Below are 24,564 nucleotides of genomic sequence, written 5' to 3'. Positions count from 1 at the left end.
GGCTGAGCGACTATCTAAGCGAAACTTATCCTCTCGATGGGAGAGCATTCTTGAGGCGGCGCCCGCTTCGCCTTGCTTGCTTGCTCAGCGAGCCTGTCCCGTCAAGAGGATGCCCCCTACTCAGCAAACAAAGCAAAAAGGCCAGCTGGTACAGTGGGGGGCATCCTCCGCACAAAAGGAAACAGCGGTGAGCCAACATGCTTGCAGTTGCAGCCGCGATTGAGTGAACTTAAAGTTCTTGCTCTTGTCGTTAGCTGCGGTGGACGATCCTACGCGCGCGGACTGCGGCCCACGCGAATTGGCGTGCTGTTGTCAGCGACAGGAACATGTCCGTGAACTTGTCGTCCGTCGTCGGGTCGTCCGGCGGTATCAGTTCCGCCCTCCTCAGGATTTGCCGTGTTTGCCAGCTCGGAGTGGGACCGCGTAAATTTGCCGACGGCCGCGCGCAATTGCGGCTGAAGCAAACGGCCAGGTGCGAGCATAGCGCGGATAACGGACGCAGCCACTTGGCAACAACAACGGACAACAACGGACAACAACGGAGCATGTAACGGACGCGTGTTTGACTGCCGGATGTTCCGGCCTCGAATACGGACAAGGAATCGTCTACATCTCCACTGCTAGAGAAATCGTCTAGCACGATGGGGGGACTCTGACGGGAGAAGAAGAAGTGGCTGCACTCTACAGGAGGAGGGCTGGGCCTCCCTCGTGTGAAAATTTTTCACATCTCGTTGAGCTTATCCTCGTTGTATCCATGTACGCCGACCATGTGGGTTCTACACTTCAACATGCTGGATGAAAGATCTCCTTCTCCGAGCACGGAATGCTGCTCTCTCGTGGGAGCCTCAGCCGTACTGTACATGTACATGTACTGCTCCCTCGATTGCTCACCTTTGCTCCCATGCTAATTTTCAAGCAGATATTCCTTTCCTTCGCGTCTTCTCCCGACTCTTTCGTCTTGGGGTGCAGGTGAACTCCATAGCGTCCCCTTAAGGCCTACATGACATGTAGGCTTCAATACATGTTGTACATGTATTTATACGGCTGCTGTTGCTCTCTTTGCGGGGCTGTCCAGTAACTGGGTGGAAATGTGAAGTAACAGAGGCCCTGCATGAGCACTGAGTCGACGTACGAGTGCGGCGTGACAAATTTAATGTGCTGGTATTCGCCGCGATGCCAGCTGCATGGATTGATAGACTGTATCCCTGCGTTTGAGGAGCCGGGCCTCATTTTGAAGTACGCGGAATGGGCGCATCTGCGTGGAACAAGAGGGTCGCGCAGTAAGCCGCGGTACGTGCATGCAGTGCACATGCAATACGTGTGACTCCTCGTCTTCGAAACATCGTGACTCAAACAAGCACGTCCGATATCCGGGTAACTGGGCGACTGCTGGGGCGGAGCGGGTACCGCTGGTTCACAACTACACTGCATACTCCGCCCAAGATCCTCTCACAAGCGTGTGCGGGGTCAGCATAAGCTTCGCGCTCTGCTCGCACTAACGGCTGCACCCGACCGGCCGTCATAGCACTCTCGATCCATGTCGGCCCAATGCACGCTGGTCTCGAGTATCTATTAGGCTACTAGCTCGCCTGTGTACTTGGTTAGGTAGCTCGCCTAAGGGCATCTTCTTGCAGGGACGCTCTAAAGTAAAGTGACCGGAAGTTGCTGAAGTATATCTCGATTTTAATGAATAGGAAATCCTAGTTCTTCCCTGCTAAGGCTCAAGGAAAAATCTGATCATGAATCAATGAGCTACAATTCGACAAGTCTCGCGTGCCTACTGTTAGATACAAGACGAAGCGACTTTTAAAATCCCCCAACTTTGAATAATTCGACTGCGACTTTAGTTAACGTACACCATGATGAAAACTCAAAAAGTAGACCCAGGACAATATAACTCAAGGTAAACTCGTGTAGCATTCATTACCTGAACCACAACGCTTTTCCTTACCGGTGCGTATGAGTTACTTTAGTTCGTCGGCACAGCTCAAGAGATCACCCTCCAATTCGAGGGCTATGCAGTCTTCGTCGAGGTCAAAGAGCTGGTGCCTTCAAATCCAGCCTGTGAAATGTTGAGGTGTACTTGAACGCCCGGTAAAATACATAAACTACTCACAATCAGGAGGAACACGAACACCCCCAATCCGATGGTAAGTTTTCGGAGTCCGTGGCTTGAGCCACCACCACCACTGTCGCCCTGCGCTATTTCCAGGGTGTTCGCTTTTATTCATGCTCGTCACATGCTTCAAAATAGTTTTGTCGATGGTTGAAACCCCTCCATGCTCTACAGACACGAGTTTGCGGGTCTAGCGGAGGACCAAGTACCTGCCACCTCCTTCCTGCGCGGATGCGGTTGGGCCCTCCTTCCAGCTCATGGTCCTCAACAAAGTGTACGCAGCCGCCGCAGACGACGAGGATGGCGTGACGCTGGCATCCACAGAAGACGGCACTCAGCCTAGCTCTCGACCTCCATTACTCAAGAAATTATCAGTAAAATCCGCCTCCAGGAAGCCCAAGGAGCCATTCCACCGCCGATTACAGCGCAATCTACTCAAAGAGTACAACAAACTCTCATGGAGTACACGGCAGACGATCAGCGTGGCCATCAGCCTGTTTGCGGTGCTGTACGCGTTCGTGTCGGTCCCGTTCCGGATCGGATTCCTGTATAACCCGTTCGACGCAACAAATGAAGAGCGACGGCAATGGACGTGGGAGCTCGCGGTGTTCACGCCCATGGACGTGGTCACCGACCTGATCGGAGTCTTGGAGTTCGTGAATTTCTACCGGTTATGGAGGAACGCGCTCACGCACAAAGAGAAGGAAACCAACTTCGATAAAGACGCCAAGCTCATGCGCGGGATCTCCAAGCGACTACGGAACACGAACGTCTTGCTGCGTGCTAGATCGTCCGTGGGGCTGCGACAGGGGAAGGCCAAGTGGACGCTGTCAAATATCGGGCGAACCACGACGCTCTACGACAGCACGTCGGACGATCTAATGCTGGAGAAGCAGTCCCGCGCTGCGAGGAAATGGGAGTTCGCTCTGGAAATCATCGCGCTTATACCGGTCGAGCTGATCCCGCTAGCGCTCGGACTGTACGACTTGCTCCACGTCGCGCGCCTTAACAAGCTCTGTCGGTTCTACAAAGTGCGCCGCTGTTTCGCACGACTGAGCAAAATTTACTCGGATCGTCCGTGGGTGCAGCACCTCTCGTCTACGGGTATCCGAAGTCTCGTCCGCACTATCGGGTACTGCGCTGGGGCGTGTCATTGGGTGGCTTGCGGCTATATGTTCATCGCACACGCTCAATGCGGAGTCTCTCTTCATCACTGTGACCCCGAGATCGAGACGAGCTGGGTAGTACGCGATCGACTGCATGGAGCTACAGTTAGTCGGAAATACGGACGCACGCTCTACTGGGCGTCGAGAACGATGGTTCTACTTGGGTACGACGACGTGACCCCCGTCTCGAATGGAGAGACGATCTACGGCATTTTTGTTCAACTGGTTGGCGCGCTCTTCAGCTCGTCCATGCTGGCCACGTTCCTATTTATTTTCCGCTTTCGCAACGCCCGGTACGCGGCGTACTCGGCCCACGTGGACAACGCGCGCGAGTACATGCACTCGAATAACATCCCGCGCGTGATTCGACACAAGGTGATGGCGTATTTCGCCTACACTTGGGACACCCACCACGGTCTCGACAGCGAGGAGGCTCTGCATCTCATGCCCAAGCATCTCCAGTCGAAAGTTGTGGCCACACTAAAGGCGAGTCGCATCCGACAAGTGAGTTTCTTGGCCAAGGAGAGCGTCGAGTTCATCAACTTACTCGCTCTCGCACTCGAGAGACGCATCTACTCGCCCACCGACCGAATCATCGAGCCGCGGACGACCGCGCACATGTTCTTCGTGATCCGTGGCAACGTCATGATCACCCCAGTCAACGGGAACCCGAGGGAGTGCTTTAACGGCGATTACTTTGCAGAGGTTTGCTTGCTGTTTCCAGAGCAATATATGGAGAAGGCCGTCGCCAGGACGTTCTGCGAGCTCTACGTGCTGGCCAAGGCCAAGTTCGACGACGTGGTGACTCACTTTTACCGTGGCAATGAGTCTGCAGTGCTGGCTCAAATGACGGAGTCTTTCGACAGGTATACGACCCAGCAACGCAAGACGCAGAAAGTTCTAGGCAACGATGGCCGAGATCGCAGCAGTCTGCGCATGTCTTATCGGCGCACGAGCGACGTGTACATCCCGGGCATGGGACCGAAAAATATCAACTGGAACTTCCCCGACTCGAACTTCCGCATGATTTGGGATACGCTGCGGCTTCTGGGCGTCATTTACGTCGCGTTCGAGGTCCCGTACTACGCCGTGTTCGTCTCGATGGCCGATGGGGAGAACATGTTCGTGGAGACCTCGTTCATCACGCTCCGATACGTCTGCACGCTTCTGATCGAGGTCTTCTTCGGAGTTGACATCGTGCTACAAGCTCGGTTTCTGGCGTATCTGGACCCTGTCGCCATGCTGAACGTCGAGAACCCGTCGCTCATTTTCGCTGCGTATCGCGAGAATGGCTTTTACTGGGATTTACTGGCGTGGTTGCCTGTAGGGCTCATACTGGAGTCTGTGCCGAGTGGCGCGGACTACGCGTGGTTCTTACGACTGCTGCGTCTGTCTCGATTGCGCTTGTTCCCGTACTTGCTGCGAGAGCTGTTCGACGTGTACAGCTTGAGCTCCAAGATCCACCTCTTCATCTCGCTGTTGCTGAGTGTGACGCTGCTGTTGCATGTTGTCGGGTGCGGGTGGTTCGAGACGGCGTGGATTCCTCGTGACACGCAGTCTTTCAGTGACAAGAGCATGGCTACAATGCATGAACTCACTCGACCCGAGTGTCTTCGCCAAGCCACGTTGTATGGTAACTGTTCGTGGATCAAGTTCGACTGCTACGGTAACGTCGGAGAGGTGTTCCCCGTTGAGGACAGTGCGTCCTCCTATGAGGGAACCTTTGCCTATGTCCGTGCAGTTTATTGGTCGGTGATCACTCTGACCGCGGTCGGATATGGAGACATCGTGGCGTTCTCCACTGCGGAGAGCTACTTTGCCGCGATATGGATATTTATCGGTGGAATGATCAATTTCGGCGTGGTCGGCGCCATGTCCAGTACTATCGCCAACGCCATGGCCGCACGGCACCACCACCTCGAGCTGCTGAACACGCTGAACAGCATCATGGGCCGACTGTCCATCTCGGAGAAGCTCAGCGCCGAGATCCGGCGGTTCTACATCCACCACTTCACGGGCCGCAAAGTGGCCTACGAGTCGCAGCTTCTGTCCCATCTTCCCGACCAACTGTGCTACCAGATCTCGTCGCTGCTGCACGCTGAGGCCGTGAAGAGCGTGAGGCTCTTTGACTCCGCTAGCAGGAAGTTTCTTCAACAAATTACGGGCAAGTTCCGACATCGCACGTACGAGAATGGGGAAACTATTTTCCTCGAAGGCGACGTGTGTCGAGAGTTTATTGTTTTACTACGCGGGAGTAAAGTGAATGTCTTCTTCCGCACGCGTAAAGTACCTGCGCGCGCTCTTCAGGAAGGAGATTGCTATGGAATCCACGAATTTTTACTTCGCCGCGCGCATGCCGCTACGTTGACAGCGGCTTCAACAGTGCACGCGTCCGTCATGACTCGCGTGGAATTTGACGTTATTCAACGCAAATTCGACGAGGACGTGCGGAATTTGAAGTTAGAGGCGCAGATGCTGTGGGACGAGCAGCAGACCTGCCTTCGACGCGTTGTCCGGAACCTCGAGAGGCTCAAGCTGAAGCCGCATGTGCTCCAGACCCCCAGTCTCTTCTACCAACCGGACACTGTCGTTGAAAGCGCCACCACTAGCAGTAGCAGCACTCGTAAAACCAGCAGTACAGCAATTCGAGACTCGTACGCGACCCGCACGACGTTCATCCATGCGTGGAACGCCGGGGTCACTTTCTGGAACGTGTACAACGCCTTCTTCGTGATTTTCCGGGTCGGCTTCCACTCGCATCTGCACTTTTCGAGTGAATTGAACCTGGTTGTGTGGTTCATGGACTTGTGTGGAGATATTTACTTCGCGATGGACATTTATCTTCACTTATATTTCTTCGGCTGCACGGACGTCTCGGTGAACAACCTCCTGCATCGCAAATGGGTCGACCGCGTCTACCGTCGCAGTACGGCGTTCAAATGGGACCTCGTGGCTTCGTTGCCGCTTTACGTCCCGTTCTCCAGTGATTCACTTATCGTCAGCGTTTGCCGACTGCCGCGTCTAATTCGCTGTCTCGATCTATGGGTTTACTTGGACGAGGTCATCGTGCAGGTACAGCAGCACTTTGCATCTCGCAATGTATCGGCGTATCTGGGTCCAGTCAAGTTGATGATCGTCCTCGTCCTGGTCGCGCACTTCGTGGGGTGCATCTTCCTGTGGATCTCCGAGCACGAGTGCGAGTACTACGAGAACTGCTGGATGGCGCACGACCACCTGCTGCACGAGTATCACCACGCGCTGCCTGTGCTATATTCTAAGACTTTCTACTGGGCTATCACGACTTTATTACTTGTGGGCTCGCGTGAGATGGTGCCTCGAGACATTCTCGGTACAATCTGGACGCTGATCACGTGTCTGGGCTGCACGTTCGCCATGGGGTACATCGTCGGCGAGATCTCGGAGCTGATCCTGGATTTGGGCAAAGAAACCAAGAAATACAAGAACCGTATCGCAAATTTTGAGAGTTTCGCGCAGGCGAACGAACTCCCTGAAAGTTTGAGGGAGCGCATCGGGTTCTTCTTCCGCGTGCAGTTCGAGAGCACGCACGGCCACGATTTGGACCACACGGTGCACAAATTGTCGGCGAACTTGCGACTGAGGTTGATGCTCGAGATCTACGGCGGATCCCTCGCTCGACTCCCGATTACCCACTTCCTGTCGTCTGCGCAGATCAACAACATGGCGTTGCGGCTGCAGTCCGAACTCTACATCCCGGGGGATAACATTCTAGTTGAGGGAACGTTGGGCAACCACTTGTGTACGCTTCGGAAGGGGTTGGCTGCCGCGTTCTGGACGAAATCCGTCTCCAGCGTTGCAGTGATAATGGAGGGCGCTCTGTTCGGAGAAGCAGCGTTCTTCCTCCCAGATCAACGCCGACTCGTGACTGTGCGCGCCACCACAACATGTGAGGTTTTGTACATCTCCCGCCACGACTGGGAAGAGCTCTGGGCCCCGACCGGAGACCAATCCGACTACAAGGTGCAGAAGTACGAGCTGCACTCGATCCTGGACTGGGTCAGCAACCGCCTCCATCGATACCAGCAACGCTGCATCCACGTGGCTCGGAAGGCGAAGCATGAACTGGCAGTGCGTGAAGGACTCTCGAGCCTCATGTCATTGGCGACGCCTAATAAACGACGGTCGCACATCAGCATCTCGCAGTTCCGTCGCAGCAGCACGAATCTGCTGACCATGTCGGGCTCCTCCATGCTGTCGATCCCTCGGAACCCCCACCCGCTCTCTCAGCCGCCTCGACTGACTCAGATGAAGTCGTTCCTGTCTCCAGAGCTGCAGCAACTGCACAAGAAGGCCAAGTATCTGCTGGAGAAAACGGACAAGTACGCGCAGTTGGTGCGTCCTGCCATCGCCGCGATGCAGATCCGTCGTCCGACCATGACGGCCAACGGAATGTCCACCAGGACGCTGCTACGCGCGATGACAGTGAGAAACGCGAGACGGAGCGTGCTCTGGGGGATGACGACGAAGCGGAACTTGAGGCCGATTCGTCCGACGCACGCTCCGTTATACCGCAGCAGTCACGGCGCGAGTATCCCCATCCGGGCCGCACGAAGTAAGCGAGGTGACAGTCCTCCCCGACACCACAAAGGGGCCAAGGCTTCCGCGCACAAGATCATCCAGAACCAGTTCATGGTTGACCTGAACCCCATCAACAAGCACCTCAAGACGACGCTGAGTGACGAGACCATACAGCGTCTGGAGGACGAGTGCTGGCGCAGGTTCAAGCTCATCGCAGCCATGCAGCACTGCGTGCGAGACTTGCTGGAGACGCTGATCCCGCCCGAGCACGACCTCACGAGGTCCTACAACCGAAGCGCGAGCACAGCTCCAGGGGCTCACGCGCAAGTCAACCAGAACCCGTCTCGTAAACGGTCGAGACAGCTCGAGAAGATGCACTCGGCCCACATGGACGAGCTCGAGATGCACAGGAAGGGAGCGGAGCTCTTGGCCAAGCAATCGCGGGCCAAGCACCGACGATTAGTGAATGCCGCAGCCAAACCACCAACTTCTCAGAATGGGGCACTGTTTGGGAAGTCTTCGGCCTCAAACGCGCGGAGATTTACCACGGGTATCAAGCATCTCCGTCACGGGCGTCCCGGCGCAGTCTGGAGCCCGACGAAGAACGGTCAAAGTGAAGAAGTCAGAGCCACGCTCGCGCGAATGCGACGCTGTAAATCGCTACCGAGTTTCGGCAATAAATTCTTCGAGAGCGTCCGGGAGGAGGAGGCGAATCGGCTCATGGTGGAAGATGTGTGGACTGTGGGCGCGGACATTGACTTTGAGACCATCAAGCGATGCCAGCGTCCGCAGTACGAGTCTCAGTTGCGCTTGTACCACCAGTACCGCATGTGGAAGGGTCTGGATATGGTGGAGAAGCCCGCAGCGCAGACCTCGAGTAAAGGCAGCACCAGCCGAAGACACTCGAGAAGGAGGTCACTGCGTCTGCATCTCCAAGTGACCAACAGTTTGCGTCGCATCAGCGGGAGATTCGACAACACCGACCAAGTCGATGCGCAGTTGATCTTCCAGCGCTCGCTCCGGGCTGAGGCGACAGACAGGAAGACCAAGGAGTTCATCAAGTTGGTCAAACGCATGGGCAAGGTTTGGGACGCGATCATGCTCCTGGTGGCGGTTTACCACGTCATGATCACGCCGTTCAAACTGTGCTTCCCTCACGAACTGACGGAGCTGGACGCTGGGACTCTGCGCGCTTGGGCGGGCTTTGAGATCTTCCTGGACATGTTGTGTCTGTTTGACGTCGCTCACAAGGTGAACGAGGCTTCGTTTGCGAGTCATAGCTCGGGAACAAAGGTGACCAAGTCGAAGCGGCTGAGACTTCGTCACGTACTCGAGACAAACGCGAGTCTGGTGGTGGATATCGTCGCTGTCTTGCCTCTCGAGTTACTGCTGCTGGCGGGGAGCGTCCGCGTATCTCTTGAGCACGAGGTGGCAGGCGAAGTGGACTCGAACTGGTGGACGACCCGCTGGATCTTGAGGATGAACCGAATGCTCTTCGCGTGGCGCATCGAGTCGCTCTCGGAGGGGATTCTACAGTACCTTATCTACGACTGCGACGTGGACGTCAGCGAGGCGTTTATCTCCTTCTTACGAGCACTAGCGTCGTACCTCACTATGGCGCACTTCTTGGCCTGCCTTTGGTTCGCTACCAGCTACTACGGACTGCATCAGTACGGGACTTCGTGGCTCTCCACCTCCGGTATGCTCACGTACATTGCGCCGGTTGCTACCGCTTCCCCCTCCCACCGCGCTCTGGCAACCACTACGTCGGACGAATTCCTCGAGCTCGTCCCGCTTGGACGGAAGTACCTGCGCTCTCTCCACTTCTCAATGGAGTGCATCACAACGCTCTTCTACGGCGACATTCTCTCGATGAACCGGCTGGAGCTGATGGTGGAGATCGCCATTACGTTGTGGGCCATCTACATCTACGGTGCCCTCGTAGGAGCTCAGGGAGAGCTGTTAGACTCGAGCGCCAGACGTGAAGCTAGCTTTGAGCAGAATCTGGCGGAGCTTCAGCTGTATTTGGTGCAGAACGACGTGCCCAAGATCCTCAAGCGCCACATCAAGGCGTACTACGCGCATATCTGGCACCGCTCGCACGGCGACAAGGACTTTGCTATTATTGAAGGCACCTCCCGATCTCTTCACGAGGACGTTGTAGTTGCCACGTTGCAAGACTTCGCAGTTCGAGTCGAGGTCTTCCGAGCTCTGGACGAGCCCTTCCTTCGAGCACTGCTGGTGTGTCTGCAGTATGTTGTTTGCTCCCAAGGAGAGGACGTCGTGGTCGCTGGAGATGTGGATCGCAGTATGTACTTCATTGCAACCGGTAGAATCCGCGTGCAGATTGGGGACACGGACACCCCGCGTGGCCGAGGACAATTCTTCGGGGAGCTGTCACTGCTCTACGGTGTCTCGAGACTAGAGACCTCTGTGGCCATGACTGTGGCCGAGCTCTATCGTCTCGACCATGAGCCGTACGAGCGCGTACTCGTGGACTTCCCCGAGTACCGTGTCCGGAACAAACTGGCGTGGAGTACATCCGCATCGACTTCATTCGACCGCCAAGTGCTGGAGAAGTCGGTGCAAGCCATGAAGAAGCAGGGACCGAACACCATCATCCCCATCAATATGCGCGCGATCGCAGCCGAAGAAGAGGCCAACCGCGTGGAGGCGGAAGTACCAAGGTCCTACGTGTTCCTCTCGACCATGGAGATGCTCGCGCGTCTGCATGAGGTGGACCCGCTTGAGGCCAAAGACCTCATCATCAAGTGCCGAACTGGAGCCCGAAGACACGTCAAGAAGCTCCAGCACAGGGTGACACTGAACACGATCGAAGCTGCCGTCAAGATGCTCACGGACAAACCCAAAGGCGACAAGCACGAAGACCTCGTCCAGCACATCTCGCTACGACCTGTGAAGCACTTGCAGCCTTTGAAGGACGAACGGAGGCGGCGATCCTTTGAGAATCTGTTAGTGGAAAACTTGGAAGAGGACGCTCAGCCGCCTGGGCTGTTGACCTCCCACGATTAGGTAGGAAGAGAGGAAGTATTCCATGCATGGGACAAAAATGAAGCACGTCGGCATTGCTCCTCAGTGTTGGTACCTGTGCTCCAAAAGCTGATGCTTTTTGAGGAGGAAGCCTTCGAGGTACTCGTAGTATGCCCTTCTAATAAGCAGACGGCTTGAGGGGGAGTTGTTCCAGGTTTGGGAGTCCATCTTGAAGACGCGGTGAACCATGCCGGACGGTTTGTATGCCTTGTCCAGCCAGGTCTTGAACTGCGCGTTCTGCAGCTTCTTGGCGATTTTGCTCGTCTTCTTAACCGTCGTCGCTACTTGGAGCAACTCTGCAAGCTCAGCGTCTCCGTACTGCTTCTGCAGTTTGTCATCACGACGTCGTCTGCGTTCCACCCGCTGATCTTCGAGACGTACTTTCGCCACACGTTGAAGGCGGGGTTAGTAAGAATCTGGTCCCCGACAGCGTCAAGCTTGAGGAACGCGAAGGCGTCATCAGTGCTCTGGTGGCTCTTCAGCAGCTGCGCGAGCTGGTTTCGCTTCGTCGGCTTCAACGAGTTGACAAGGGTCTTCAAGCTGGAGAACCCGAAGTTGGGACCTCTCACTTCTTCCTCTTCTCCCGTCGTATCCGTTCGCAGGAACTTCGTGGCTGGGGTGCCGCTTTCAAGAGCGCGAGCGGAAGCTGGCACCTCAACGGGGGTTGAGTCTACCACTGCAACCAACAGGATCGCAGCAATGAGAAGAAAACCACGGTAGAGGCCCATGTTCACGCTTCGTTCTTGAGAGTTGGGCGCGGAGCTGTAGGGATTGAGGCTCAAATTGAGAAGTGATAGAACGTTGAAGGAGAAGCCAACGCAGGCAAATCGCCACGCTCACCAATAAGGACTGGTCGGGGATCGGATAATGACACGGATTCACATACGAATCGGCTACCTGCTTTTCATGCAGGAGGATTCGTGGTTGAAGACATGCTGGCGAGCGGATTGCAAGTTACAATTGTCTAGTCAACACATCGCTCGCCTGTTAATGTGCATGCTGCGTGTGCGCTCCAGTAACTACGTATCGCATGCTAACACACCAGCAAGTATGGGTATTTTCGAATAGCGATTACTGACAAGGTTTGCCAACACTTAAAAAATTAAGCCGTTTGGCTCTGTCGCTGGCGTGGCAACGCAACGATCCGAGCCAGACCCCGATGTACCTGTGCAACTAACGACGGGCCGGACATTGGGTGGCCGTCGACGCACAATCGGTCGGAAGCGCGTGCTGGTTGCAGCTTTAGAGCCCTCGTTCCGATCTGCTGGACCGCTGGGCGCTTGAGATGTCGCCCGGTCTCGAGCGAGAACAACATGCGCCAGACCTCGCTGCGTGGGTGGGTGCCGTCGATGACTGTGATGTACGTGTACCCGTCATCAAGCTGAGCGCCGGGCGCCACAAACGCGGATGGCGTGGCATGGCTCGCGTTCGTGACCCACGCACTACGGAACGGGCCTTGCAACTCCGTCCATTTGCCACGACCCAGCTCAGTGAATAAATCTTGGCCAGGGGCATCTTCATCATCGCTTGAGTGCTGATGGAAATACTTCGCTGGCTGGGAGACTTCAGCGTCTTCGCGGAGGTACCATATTCTACCCGAGAATGCAGGCGTGCGAGCGATCTGTTTCCGTAGCGACATGGAGTAGCGCAGATCCCCGACAATGCCACTTGTCATGCGATCTGGAATGGCCTGACCTTCCTTAGATACTGCCCACTCGAGCTTGAGGAACGAGTAGCGGGTCTCCGTTCCGTTGCTGACGGAAGTGATGTCAAGGTCTTGTGGTCGGCCCTTGACTAAAGTGAAGGCTGAATTCACCAAGTCCAAGTTTTCGTGGCCGTGGTGGGCGACAGAGGCAGCAAGCCCGTTTGCTGAGCCACTGTCGATCGGTAGAATACCCAACGGCTGCCGAATGGCTTGCTTCCAGTCAGGTCGAGCCATGAGTCCTTGGATAACTAGAGGAGCAAACGGTAAAGTTAGCACCACACAAAAAACATCAAGACCAAGATTCCAAGCACTTACACTCATGCAGATAATTGTCGCCACCTGCTACCGCGACACACTCGAAGTGGTTGAGTGGGAGCTGTTTGGCGATCTCGCGGATGCGCTCAACATCAGCCGTGATTTCCAGAGTCGTCTCGATGTTGGCGACGCGGAACATGGGCGCCACGAACTGCTCGTACTTGCGCAGACTCCACCCTGCTCCTTCACTGGGGTCAATGAGCACGCGGAATTTCCGCTGTGGGCCTGAGATGGCCTCGTCCGGCTTGAAGAGAGCTTGAGTGTGAATTTCCTCGAGAGAATCGCGGCGCGGGTCGGCCCACTTGTTCAAGGCGTGGTGCAGTTGAGTAACGCGCTCGATCTCGTCGCCGTAGAATCTGAAAGTCCATTCTCGCAGCCGACGCTTAGTGGGGAGATCGTCCTTGTGGTGGTGCAGGTGGTGGTGGTGTTGTTGACTTCCGTTGGTCATCAATCCCTCCGAAGGACACGCGTAGAGCGCCAGCATGTAGACTCGGCGCGGGACGATGGACCGTCGACACAGCGGCTGTCCACACGCCATCTGCAGGTGAGCGCCTAGGACTTCGTCCCACTGGAGCTTCATGAAGATCGGGTCCCTTGGCTTCTCCCCCTCCTCGGAGCTGCTGCTGCTGCTTCCTGTCGACGGCGCCTTCTCGTGGCTGGCCGACTTGCGACCTCGATCCCCTGTCCTTCGGAGCCTCTTGGGCACAATGCGAAGCGTGAGGTGCGTCTTGCTGAACTCGAACTGCACCAACGGGTGCTGCGTGTGCTGCGAGTGCCGGTGCAGCCATGCGAAGCGCTCGTCAGGCGGCTGACTGCTTTCCAGGTGTAAATGTTCCAGTAACTCGGCCACCGAGCGCTGCTGCTGTTGAGGCGGCGACATGGCGGCAGAATCGGACCACGTCGAAGGAGGCAAGTTGGGAAATGGCTCGCAATCTACTGCCCCGCCACGCAGCATTTCTGCTTGGGGCAGAGTAGCCATTTTACCTATGAGAACGCATATCATTTCTAAAATAGAACACATCACTGTCCGGGAACTGCCCTAAAGCAGAAATAGGCTGGTGTATAAAGTGGGTTAGTTAGTGTCGGACGCAGCGAGGACGACCCTCGCATAATGAATACTGAAACGACGCCGGAAATCGAAAGGAATATCCTTTGCGATTGTGTGGTAAGGCTGCCACGTACCCTCGTGAGCAAGCGGTGGGGCTGTCTAGGGGCAGGCCGCAAAGGCGCGCAGCACGTCACAAGTCCCGTGCGTTGCACGATCTCCTTCTGAGGGAGTAAGATAAGTCTGCTATTGCTGCCGACATGACAGCAGTCCGTTTCGAGCGATCACAAGCTCCTGTGGCGTTCTGGTCGTGTCAGCACCTCCACCACCAACCAAGCGCCGGAGACCATTCCTGGCAGATGCCGCTGCTATTGCGCGTGGCAAGTTATCCATAAGTCGTTGCCAGGAACTCGTAAAGTCGTGACTCACGACTCGTGAGGCAGCATGACTATCGCATTGCATCGCGCAGCTGAGGACTGGATGGAGTTGCTGCTACTAACGATAACGGCGACCTTCTTGTCCAACGCAGTCGAACAGCAAAGCGATATAAGTAGGTAGCGTGAGGCGTACACAGAGACTTGTTGCATAGGCACCACGAAGCGCGCAGAGCTGCGCGACACTGTGGTGACATCTTAAAAATAAAACACCCAGCAGCCAAAACGGTCTCCAGAAGGCCATGCCTGCCGGGTCATCAACAGTGTTAGCGAATAACGCACAAGCCGATAGAATCTTACAACACAACTTCATTTAGTTTAGGCAACGGAGGCGGAAAAGCAGGTGATCGAGATTGGTCTGTCTCTGTGGAAAATGATCGCGTACACGGTTGCGATCGCCACGACTCCGGCAATCACGATGCCAACGATCGCTCCAATGCCGAGTCCGGAATCACCTTCACCAGAAGAAGACGAAGACGTGCTCGTGTTGTCCGTGGTTGCTGTCCCTGGGCTGGTGGCCGAATCGTTAGTATTTGTTGTGTCTGACGTGGTATCTGTAGCTGTCGTAGTGCTGGAGTCTGTCCCATCGGTGGAAATGCCCTCACCGCTGCTGCTGCTCCCTGTGGTAGTGGTGGCGAGCGGGGCCGCTGTATTGCCTTTGTTGGTGAACCACTGCAGCTCCTAGTTGGCGTCGCACGCGTTGCTGTCGAGGTCTGCTTTGCTCGTGCGCTCTGTGCTCAGGAAGAGGTCGTCCTCCGAGCACGACTCAGTGGTGAAATGCTCCAACGTCGCGGACCCGTTGGCCTCGATGCGAGCGGTGAACCAACTGGTAGTGGACCCCACCTCGCACTTGCCGTTCGCGATGTACACGCGGGCATACGCAAAGTTGGAGCACACATCGTCATGGTACACGGCTTGGAGGAGGTTCACGCTGCTGCCGAATCGCTTCCACACTTCATTCTGATAGTCCTTCGTGCAGACCGTGGAGGCAACGCCGTCGTACCAGCCATTGACGGACGCGGCGCAATCGGCTTCGCTGCACTCGGAGTCTTCATTGACTTCGATCCTGTACGGCGTGCCCCCACACGATGTGTCCGAGTCGGCATAGTGGATCGTCACTGAGTAAGTTGTCGCTGCCGTCTGGAACTTGTCCGTTGATGTGAAGGCGAAGATAGTCAAAGCCAACACCGCTAGCTGGCGCATTGTTCTAGACCTGCGGGCGAGTTTAGTCGAGGAGAGGTCTTTACAAACTGAGCTCTCGCTCTAGCGACCATTCTGGCCAGCCCATGCCTCAAGCGGACGCTGGAACGTTTCCGACACACTTCAAAGGCGCCGTGGGGTCGAATGGGAGAGGATCGTGAACAAATATATCGCCACACTCGCGTTTTTGCAGCCCTAAATGGCTGGAAGTCAGGCGAGTTGCCGTCTACTTTGTGCTTTTCCGGAGATAACACCAGTGGAACTGGACAGACAGCTAAACGGTAGCAATGGCGAGGACTATAAAACCTTCCACACAGTTGTTGCGCGCACCTGTTCCCTTGCCAGTTCTTCCATTTTTTGAGATGTCCGTGGCCCACAGCTACGAACAGTGAGAGCACTATGTACACCACGCTTGTGATTCGGCTGCTCGGTTGAAGTTGACGCACTCGCAGCTCCCTGGGGGTATTCAGCGAGCCCACGGCGCCATCATCTATGTGAGTTTTGCCTTACACCAAGGCCACTAGTACAGTAACATCACATTATTTGTAGCGCAAAGCTCGCACAATGATCGATTTCACATTAAGCACTTCGCGCCGAGCAATGACTAGCTTGAGCAACTAACTGCATAGAGTTAGAACTCCAGCACAAGGAGCCAGTCGTCGTCCACAGTGCCTCCCGACGGAGGCGTGAAGTCCACATGAGTGGCGTTGGCAGGGACGTTCACGGTCGAGTCCGAGTGGAATTCGCCATCGCGCGGGGAGAACCAGCGAGCCGTTCCCGAGCGCTCCGACCCGTTGCCGAGCTCAAGGCTAAACGAGTCGCCATGGCCAGTGTAGACGTAGAAGCGGTCGCGCGTCTCGGACGCCAGCACGGAAATGAATCGCGTGCTGCCAAATGCGTTCACAGCGACGTCGGTGTATCCGCTGGGGCTTGCGAGCAGTTGACGTGCAGGTTCAAGCTGCTCCAGTTGAGCGACGGAGAGGTTCTGCAGGGGCTTAGTCACGTATTGAGCTTGTTGGCCCGCCTCAAAGAAGAGGTCCTTCCTCCACGAACTCGAAGCATTTTCACCCGACGATGGCGAGTAATAGTCGCTTTCGCGGAGCAGGTTGACCGCGGGCTCGTACATCTGCCACACGCTGTTAGCACCATAGGTGAAGCCTGCAGCTCCAGCGTACACATTGTTGTATAGGCCCGTGCGGACCTGCGACGCGTTCCAGATCATCGCAACACTGGCATCCAGGTTGTCATGAGCTCCTTCGTAGTGGTTCTCCAGGTCCAGTACTGGGCCCGTGAATCCGTCGCGCATTGCCGCAATCAGCTCGTAATTCTTCGTCGAGTCCCAGGTCTTGTAAGGAGTGAACCCGCCGAGCGCCTCCGGTGTGGCGTGGCCCGATTGAACCGCGTCAATGGACACACGGTCCTCTTCCTTGGGGAATTGAAGGTGACCGTAGGCTTCAGGGGTCTGCACCGGTCTATCGATGTTACCGGCAGTGGGGTGGAAGAGAATCACGGGCTCGTAGCCTTGCGCGCTCTCCGCGTCCTTGACGCCAGAGCGCATGCTCAGCCAAAGATGAGTGGTATCTTCCACAGGCCCCAGCAGCGTAGCAGGGTCCACCGTCGGGCTCTCAGCATACGATATCATGGCCGCAGTCGTGTTGCGCACCCAGAAGCAGTTGGTGTCGCCTCCAAGTATCTTCGGTAGCCCCGGGTACCGCTCGCCGACGTACTTGCCCCACTCGTACGCAGTCGAGTCGTTGAAGAGTGACTCCTTGGTGCCGTGCCAGGCGCCACTGATCCAGTTGCCCCACGCAGGCACCAGCGCCATCAAGATGCCGTAGCTTGCAGCGAGGTCCACGGTCCAGTCAATGAGCTCGAAGTACGACTCATTGAACTGCGTCGTGTCCCCGTTGTTGAACGGGAGGTCGCCGTAGAAATTGGGGCGCGTGGTGCCGTTGTAAGCAGAAAGCACGACGGACAGCACCACATTGTAGCCTTGCTCGGCGCGGGTCTTGAGGTAGAAGTCGATGGACGTCTTGTTCAGGCGGTGCGTGAGCTCCCACGCGGTGTCGGCCTTCCAGAAGAACGGCTCCTCGGATTCGGTACGGTACAGGTAGCGCCCGTACTGCGGGGCCGTGATGGTAAGGTTGTGCCAAGACGGCTCTGCCAAGGCGAAGCTGGCCAGTGACGCGGCGCCGGCGATTGCAGTTAAAACCTTCATGGGAATCCCGGTTGTGTGGCCCAAAGCAAATCGGAGAATGAGGTCAATTTGTCGTCACTTCCTTTGATAAGACTCGGTCATGGTAGAGTAACAAGCGCCGTCGACGGCCTGGATCAGATGGGGAAGGTCAAGGAGGGTCGCCCGCCACACATGACCCACTGCCTTGAAGTACGTGCATGGCGAACTGCAAACTGGTGAAAGATGCGCGAATTACCGCCCGTCTTCTCTTCACGAAAGAATTGCTACAGTGGCGGTGGGATAACGCAGCTCGAGGTGACTATGCAGAAACACGTCAGGTGAGTTGCACCTTTGTCCGAGGGCAATCAGAATTGTTGATGGCGGGGAGGATTCGTGGTTGAAGTGGCACGGGCCACCAGGTTCAACTCGTTCACGTCAACTTGGTCTGTTTGCTGGGGACGGGAATGACCCTACATGTACTGAATTCCTTCTTGTTGTGGCCATGTTTTCACGTTTCGACTACTTGGGGCCATATCGACAAAGATGAGGGGCGTTTTTCAATATTTTGATGAGGTTAAAGCTAGATACGAAACCATCAGCAGCTTAGCATTCATGTTACCAAGTTTGCCAAACGCTCAGGTGCCTAAAACTCCAGGACCAGGACCCAATCGTTGTCGACACCTTCGCCCGAAGGTGGAGTGAAGTCCACACGCGCGTCATCGCCATTGGCAGCGACGGTCACCATAGAGTCTGCGTAGTACTGCCCGTCGCGAGGGGAGAACCAGCGTGCAACACCCGAGCGTTCCGATCCGTTGCCCAGTTCGAGGCTAAACGAGTCACCGTGCCCCGTGTACACGTAGTAGCGGTCGTGGGTTCCCGATGCCAACACGGAAATGAATCTGGTGCTCTCGAACGCGTTGACCGCTACGTCCGAGTATCCGCGGGGACTGGAGAGAAGGTGGCGAGCGGGTTGAAGCAGCTCGAGTTCTTCAATCGTGCGGTTCTGCAGCGGTTTGGTGACGTACTGGATCTGTGTGGCTCCTTCGAAGAAGATATCGCGGCGCCAAGAGCCCGACACATTCTGGTTCACCGAAGGAGCGTAGTAGTCGCTGTCGCGGAGCAGATCGGAGCGCGGCTCATACATCTGCCAGACGCTGTTGGCGCCGTAGGTGAAGCCTGCGGCTCCGCTGTAAACTGCGTTGTAGAGACCCGTGCGCACCTCGGACGAGTTCCAGATCGGATAGTTCGGGTCGAAGTTGTAGTGCGCGCCTTCGTAGTGGTTTTCGAGGTCAAGCACTGGGCCGGTGAAGCCGTCTCTCATGGCAGCGATGAGCTCGTAGTTCTTGGTCGAGTCTCTCGCTTCAAAGGGAGTAAACGCACCAAGCGACTCAGGCGTGGCATGGCCCGACTGCACCGCGTCAATGGACACGCGGTCCTCCTCCTTCGGCAGCATCAGGTGACCCAACGCCTCCGGAGTGCTCAGCGGCCTGGCGATTCGTCCCGCCGTCGGGTGGAAGAGGATCACAGGCTCGTAACCTTGAGCTTCTTCGCCATCTTTCAAGCCCGAGCGCATGCTGGTCCAGAGGTGGGTCGTGTCCTCGATCGTCCCCACGAGCGTGGCAGGGTCCACATCGGGGCTAGAAGCGTACGAAATGCTCGAGGCCATCAGATTCCGTGCCCAGAGGCAGTTGGTGTCACCTCCGAGGATCTTCGGGACTCCGGGGTACCGGTCGCCAATGAACTTGCCCCAGTCATACGCGGTTAAATCGTTGAAAAGAGGCTCCTCGGTGCCGTGCCACCCACCGCTGATCCAGTTGCCCCAAGCAGGAACAAGCACCATCAAGATGCCGTAACTCGCAGCGAGGTCCACGGTCCAGTCCACCAGCTCAAAGTACGCTTCATTGGGCTTGGTCGTGTCCGAGTCGTTGAACGGGAGGTCGCCGTAGAAATTGGGGCGCGTTGTCCCGTTATTCTCCGAGATCACGACGGTCTGGACCGCGTTGTAGCCCTGCTCGGCGCGCGTCTTGAGGTAAAAGTCGATGGATCGATGGACGTCTTGTTCAGCTTGTGGACGAGCTCCCAGGCAGTGTCGGCCTGCCAGAAGAACGGCTCGTTGGAGGCCGTGCGTTTAAGGTATCGACCGTAGCGAGGGGCGGTGATGGCGAGGTCGTGCCAGGACGGAGTGGCCAACGCCGAAGTCGCCAAGCCCAAGGACATTAACGCAGCGACTGCCTTCATGGATCGTTGGTCTTGATTCAGGAAGAGGTGGTGCTTGTGCTCGCTGGAGAGAAAATAGGAGAATGAGAAGGAGTTTGAGACCCGATCCGTGGGTTGCGAGTGGGGATCACGCTACTATCATAGGCATAATCGGCTTAGCATAAACTTCGAGGAGGGCCGATAGTCCGATAGTAAGCAGTGGAACTGCAGCTTGCTGTTACTCAGCACGTAGGTGACCTGCTTGGATAAATGGACCAAGCTTAACCGAGCTCAGAAGCAGACTTCAACCACGATCTCGCCAAGGTGGTTGACAAAGCCTTGGTCTGCTTGTTCATCTTGTGTTGCGTTACCCCTTCAATAAGCGCCATAGGGTTTCCTGCAAATTTACCCACATGAAAAGCCCAGCAGCATTTCACTGAAAAGTTCTTGCGTTTTCGTACCACAAAGAGTGCATACGCTGGCAATGGCACCACTCCATGCAGAATGGCAAAGCATAGCTGAAGCAAAGGCAGGAGTCATATTCGAACCGTGGAAATACAGAATAAGCAATAAAGCGCTAACCTCCGAGCTGTACACGTTCCAGCAATCTGGTCGCTGTTCAACAGCATCCACGCTCTTTGTAGCTGTCCGAAGTCGCGGGCTAAGGCGCTACAAATGAGTGAGAAGCTTAGCAATCAGCTCTGCATCGCTCTAGCGACTACAGTCGGCCTCAATGTGTGGTAGGCGTGATGCCGACCGATGTCAGGACCTCCTCGTAGCTCTTGCCGGCTTCAAGTCCCCTCTCCAGTTCAAGTGCTTGCCCACGCCATCGATCATCGTCTGTACAAGTTCGACCTCGGACTTCCCGATGCCGCCACCGCCTTCGCGTGTGGTACCTCCGCAGCTGGCTTCGACCGGTTCGCGAGACGCGGAGACAGCATGTCGGCCTACGAGCACTTGTGGTGCAGGTTGAGCCCATTGCAAACGACGAGACGGTCTTCAACGCGCAGTTCATGCTGCGTTCGCCTCGCCTGGGCGTCTTCTCCTCGCCATAAGGCAGCAACCCGTACTCGTTCGTACGCTCTCGGTCGTCTCGGAACTCGGGAGGTGGCTGACCTCGCTTGAACTCGGCCACCGGCAGCGTGCACCGACGTACTCGGATCTCGTGTAGCATTGGCACTTCAAGCCAGAAAACTTTAACCTTATCGATCTTTACTCATCATCAGGCAAATCTGGTTCCGCAGCGAAAGAAGCTGCTAGAATGTCTTTAACGAAAAATAGCACTCTAAACTTATTAGGACACCGTACTCCAGACTCTGCCCATTGGACAAGTCGAAGTCTATTCACTTACCATTATGCACCGCTACAGGAATCTTGTCGGCGAGAGCTCAGATCTTCGAGGCCATTCACCAACGATAACTTGCAGGACATTATTTTAGGTTTCCGAGTCCGTCCACGTGCTTCGCAACTCTGCAGTCGTAAGCCGAAATTGGCTCCTCTATTGCTGGGCGACCAGAGTGGCGTGGACCGCGCCAGAACAGGAAAACGCAACCTTATTATCCTGACGCCAGCACCCCAGCAGGTATAATAAACTCAATGCCTTCTATCTATAAGTAGCCACAAATGCAAGGTAAGTTGAAGACAGATGTGTGGGGCACACCAACTGTAGCCATCTATAGAAATCCTGAACGGCCGCGGCCCTTCGCGTCCTGCAGAGCCTATCCATGCTTGACTTGGGTTCAGTATACTTCGCGGCAATCATTTCGACACGCACATCGAGCATTGCGATCTTCTAGCAAACCCCCCAGCCAGCAGGCAGCGCCGTTCATTCCGCAGTCGGAGCCCCAAGCCGCACGCCGCGCCTCCCTCTCTCTATCGACCTCCTGAAGTCTCTCCGCTCGCTGCAACCATGGCCGAAGACGCCGCCGCCGCGCCGCCCGCCGTGTCGCCCAACAAGCTGGCGCAGAAGCTCTCGTCGGCGCAGCTGACGGACGCCAAGATCACGGGCTTCCCGCAGTTCACGCCGGCGCACCGCTCGCTCATGTCCAAGCACCTGACGCGCGAGGTCTACGCGCAGCTCAAGGAGCTCAAGACGTCCACGGGCTACACGCTGGACCGCGCCATCCAGACGGGCGTGGACAACCCGCACCTGGGCGTGGGCGTGACCGCCGGCGACGAGGAGTGCTACGAGCTCTTCAAGCCGCTGTTCGACCCCGTGATCGAGGGCTGGCACGGCTACAAGCCCGACGACAAGCACAAGTGCGACATGGACCCGTCCCACGTGACGAACGCCAAGCTGCCGGACGAGTTCATCATCTCCACTCGCATCCGCGCGGGCCGCAACATCCGCGGGATGCCGCTGCCGCCGGCCACGTCCCGCGCGCACCGCAAGGACGTCATGAACCTGCTGCAGTCCGCGCTCGGAGACATGAGCGGAGACCTCGCGGGCAAGTTCTACAAGCTGTCGGAGATGTCGCCCGAGGACGAGCAGCAGCTCATCACGGACCACTTCCTGTTCCAGAAGCCCGGCGGTGGCACTCTGCTGGAAGCTGCAGGCGCCGCGCGCGACTGGCCCGCGGCCCGCGGCATCTTCCACAACAACGAGAAGACCTTTTTGGTCTGGTGCAACGAGGAGGACCACATGCGTGTCATCTCCATGCAGGACGGAGGTGACGTCGGCGCCGTGTTCGAGCGCTTCTGCCGTGCCATTAAGAGCGTGGAGGAGAGCATCAAGGGCAAGGGCAAGGAGTTCATGTACAACGAGCACTTGGGCTTCATCGGCACGTGCCCATCTAACTTGGGCACGGGGTTGAGGGCCAGTGTCATGGTCAAGCTGCCCAAGTTGACGGAGGATGTCGCTCGCTTCGAGAAGATTTGCTCCCTGCTGCACCTGCAGCCGAGAGGAACTGCAGGTGAGCACTCGGCCTCCGTTGGAGGTGTGTACGACGTGAGCAACAAGCAACGCATCGGCCACTCGGAGGCCGAGTTGGTGCAGACCATGGTGAATGGCATCACGCTGCTCATTGCCATGGAGCAGAAGTTGGTGGCGGGCGAGTCCATCGACGCGCTCATCCCCACGGAACCTGCCGCTCCCGTGGTAATTGACGCCGGTGCTCCTCTTGTTGCTTCATCGACGAGTACTGCTGTGCTCCCGTCGGAAGAGGACAACTACCCCGTGTTTACTCCCAAGCACCGCAGTTTGATGGCCAAGCATCTGACCAAGGAGTTGTACGACAAGTTGAAGGGCAAGCACTCCAGCAAGGGCTACACCCTGGACATGGCTATCCAGACGGGTATTGATAACGCCCACCTCGGCGTTGGTGTTGTCGCAGGCGACGAGGAGTGCTATGAGGTGTTCAAGGAGCTGTACGACCCGGTCATCGAGGGCTGGCACGGCTTCAAGCCTGACGACAAGCACCACACCGACATGGATGTGTCCAAGCTGGTGAACGCCGAGAAGATTGACAACGCCTACGTGCAGTCGACGCGTGTCCGCGCTGGACGCAATATCCGTGGACTCAGTCTACCGCCTGGAACGACGCGTGCTGAGCGCCTTGAGGTGGAGAACCTCATTGCAACTGGTTTGGCCACGCTGACCGACGAGCTTAAGGGAAAGTACTACCCGCTGAGCAACATGACGAAGGAGGAGGAGGACCAGCTCCAGAAGGATCACTTCTTGTTCCAGAAGCCTGGAGGCGGCACTCTTCTAACCGGCGCTGGAGCTGCGCGCGACTGGCCGAGTGGACGTGGCATCTTCCACAACGACCAGAAGACATTCCTGGTCTGGTGTAACGAGGAAGACCACATGCGAGTCATTTCGATGCAGAGCGACGGAAACATCGTCGAGGTGTTCGCGCGCTGGGTCAAGGCGGTTGGCGCTGTGGAGGAAAGTATCAAGGCCAACGGCTACGGCTTCATGCACAACGACCACCTGGGCTTCATTGGCACGTGTCCGTCCAACCTGGGCACGGGACTGCGCGCGAGTATGTTCGTTAAGCTGGAGAAGCTGGGGGCGGACCCTCACGCTCTTGAGGCGGTGTGTGCACCGCTTGGTTTGCAGCCACGAGGCTCGGCAGGTGAGCACTCGGCCGCGGTTGGTGGCATGTGGGATATCTCCAACAAGGCGCGCATCGGCAAGTCCGAGGTCGAGCTTGTACAGACGATGATCGACGGCGTGGGCAAGCTCATTGAGCTGGAGAAGGAACTTGAAGCCGGCAAGAGCTACGAGGAGGTCCTGGCATCGGTCGGCGTCACGCCTACCGCACATTGAAGCCGACTGTAGTCGCTAGAGCGATGTGGAGCTGATTGCTAAGCTTCACACTAGGATATCTTCGCCCGCGGCAACAAAGAGCGCGAACGCGATGAACAGCGACCAGACTGCTGGAACGTGTACAGCTCGGACGTTAGCGCTTTATTCCTTATATTTCTACGGTTCAAATGTGACTCCTGCTTGCTGGTGCCTGCCTGCGTTGTCTTAGCTATGCATGTCAGTTTACATGGAGTGGTGTCGTTGGCAACATGGCAACATGCCCTGGTACGATGAAATCCAAGAGCTACACGAGCTGTCAGTATATTTACTGAAAGACCATTATGCGTTGTCCCG

At 56.4% G+C, this 24,564-nt stretch overlaps 8 protein-coding genes across 8 annotated transcripts; 3 read left to right on the top strand and 5 right to left on the bottom strand.

Annotated features, from left to right (window-relative positions):
• Nucleotides 1-2,373: 2,373 nt before the first annotated feature.
• Nucleotides 2,374-10,872, top strand: PHYSODRAFT_532063 (hypothetical protein; the record flags this gene model as incomplete). The annotated part of the gene is made up of 4 exons (XM_009539962.1): nucleotides 2,374-7,393; nucleotides 8,468-8,716; nucleotides 8,828-9,561; nucleotides 9,625-10,872. 4 exons carry the CDS (start codon nucleotides 2,374-2,376, stop codon nucleotides 10,870-10,872), a joined length of 7,251 nt encoding a protein of 2,416 aa, XP_009538257.1.
• A 299-nt stretch (nucleotides 10,873-11,171) lies between these two features.
• PHYSODRAFT_289133 (hypothetical protein) lies at nucleotides 11,172-11,618 on the bottom strand (the record flags this gene model as incomplete). The annotated part of the gene is made up of 1 exon (XM_009539961.1): nucleotides 11,172-11,618. One exon carries the CDS (start codon nucleotides 11,616-11,618, stop codon nucleotides 11,172-11,174), a length of 447 nt encoding a protein of 148 aa, XP_009538256.1.
• A 1,031-nt stretch (nucleotides 11,619-12,649) lies between these two features.
• PHYSODRAFT_566103 (hypothetical protein) lies at nucleotides 12,650-13,790 on the bottom strand (the record flags this gene model as incomplete). Its single annotated transcript, XM_009539960.1, has 2 exons — nucleotides 12,650-12,843; nucleotides 12,911-13,790. Coding segments are annotated over 2 exons (1,074 nt in total), but the record flags the coding sequence as incomplete, so codon positions are not given.
• A 1,280-nt stretch (nucleotides 13,791-15,070) lies between these two features.
• On the bottom strand, nucleotides 15,071-15,592 carry PHYSODRAFT_307319 (hypothetical protein; the record flags this gene model as incomplete). The annotated part of the gene is made up of 1 exon (XM_009539959.1): nucleotides 15,071-15,592. The coding sequence occupies one exon, from the start codon at nucleotides 15,590-15,592 to the stop codon at nucleotides 15,071-15,073; it is 522 nt and encodes a 173-aa protein (XP_009538254.1).
• Nucleotides 15,593-16,220: 628 nt separating this feature from the next.
• Nucleotides 16,221-17,807, bottom strand: PHYSODRAFT_319793 (hypothetical protein; the record flags this gene model as incomplete). Its single annotated transcript, XM_009539958.1, has 1 exon — nucleotides 16,221-17,807. The coding sequence occupies one exon, from the start codon at nucleotides 17,805-17,807 to the stop codon at nucleotides 16,221-16,223; it is 1,587 nt and encodes a 528-aa protein (XP_009538253.1).
• Nucleotides 17,808-18,408: 601 nt separating this feature from the next.
• Nucleotides 18,409-20,003, bottom strand: PHYSODRAFT_246597 (hypothetical protein; the record flags this gene model as incomplete). Its single annotated transcript, XM_009539957.1, has 2 exons — nucleotides 18,409-19,859; nucleotides 19,907-20,003. 2 exons carry the CDS (start codon nucleotides 20,001-20,003, stop codon nucleotides 18,409-18,411), a joined length of 1,548 nt encoding a protein of 515 aa, XP_009538252.1.
• Nucleotides 20,004-20,720: 717 nt separating this feature from the next.
• Nucleotides 20,721-21,086, top strand: PHYSODRAFT_307316 (hypothetical protein; the record flags this gene model as incomplete). The annotated part of the gene is made up of 1 exon (XM_009539956.1): nucleotides 20,721-21,086. The coding sequence occupies one exon, from the start codon at nucleotides 20,721-20,723 to the stop codon at nucleotides 21,084-21,086; it is 366 nt and encodes a 121-aa protein (XP_009538251.1).
• Nucleotides 21,087-21,806: 720 nt separating this feature from the next.
• On the top strand, nucleotides 21,807-24,421 carry PHYSODRAFT_566100 (hypothetical protein). The gene has a single exon (XM_009539955.1). It carries the CDS (start codon nucleotides 21,871-21,873, stop codon nucleotides 24,229-24,231), a length of 2,361 nt encoding a protein of 786 aa, XP_009538250.1. The 5' UTR covers nucleotides 21,807-21,870; the 3' UTR covers nucleotides 24,232-24,421.
• Nucleotides 24,422-24,564: the final 143 nt, after the last annotated feature.

Source organism: Phytophthora sojae (assembly GCF_000149755.1).
Source record: "Phytophthora sojae unplaced genomic scaffold PHYSOscaffold_14, whole genome shotgun sequence".
Taxonomy (NCBI): Eukaryota; Oomycota; class Peronosporomycetes; order Peronosporales; family Peronosporaceae; genus Phytophthora; species Phytophthora sojae.
Note: the sequence above shows the minus strand (reverse complement) of the source record. Positions and strands in the feature narration are given on the sequence as shown.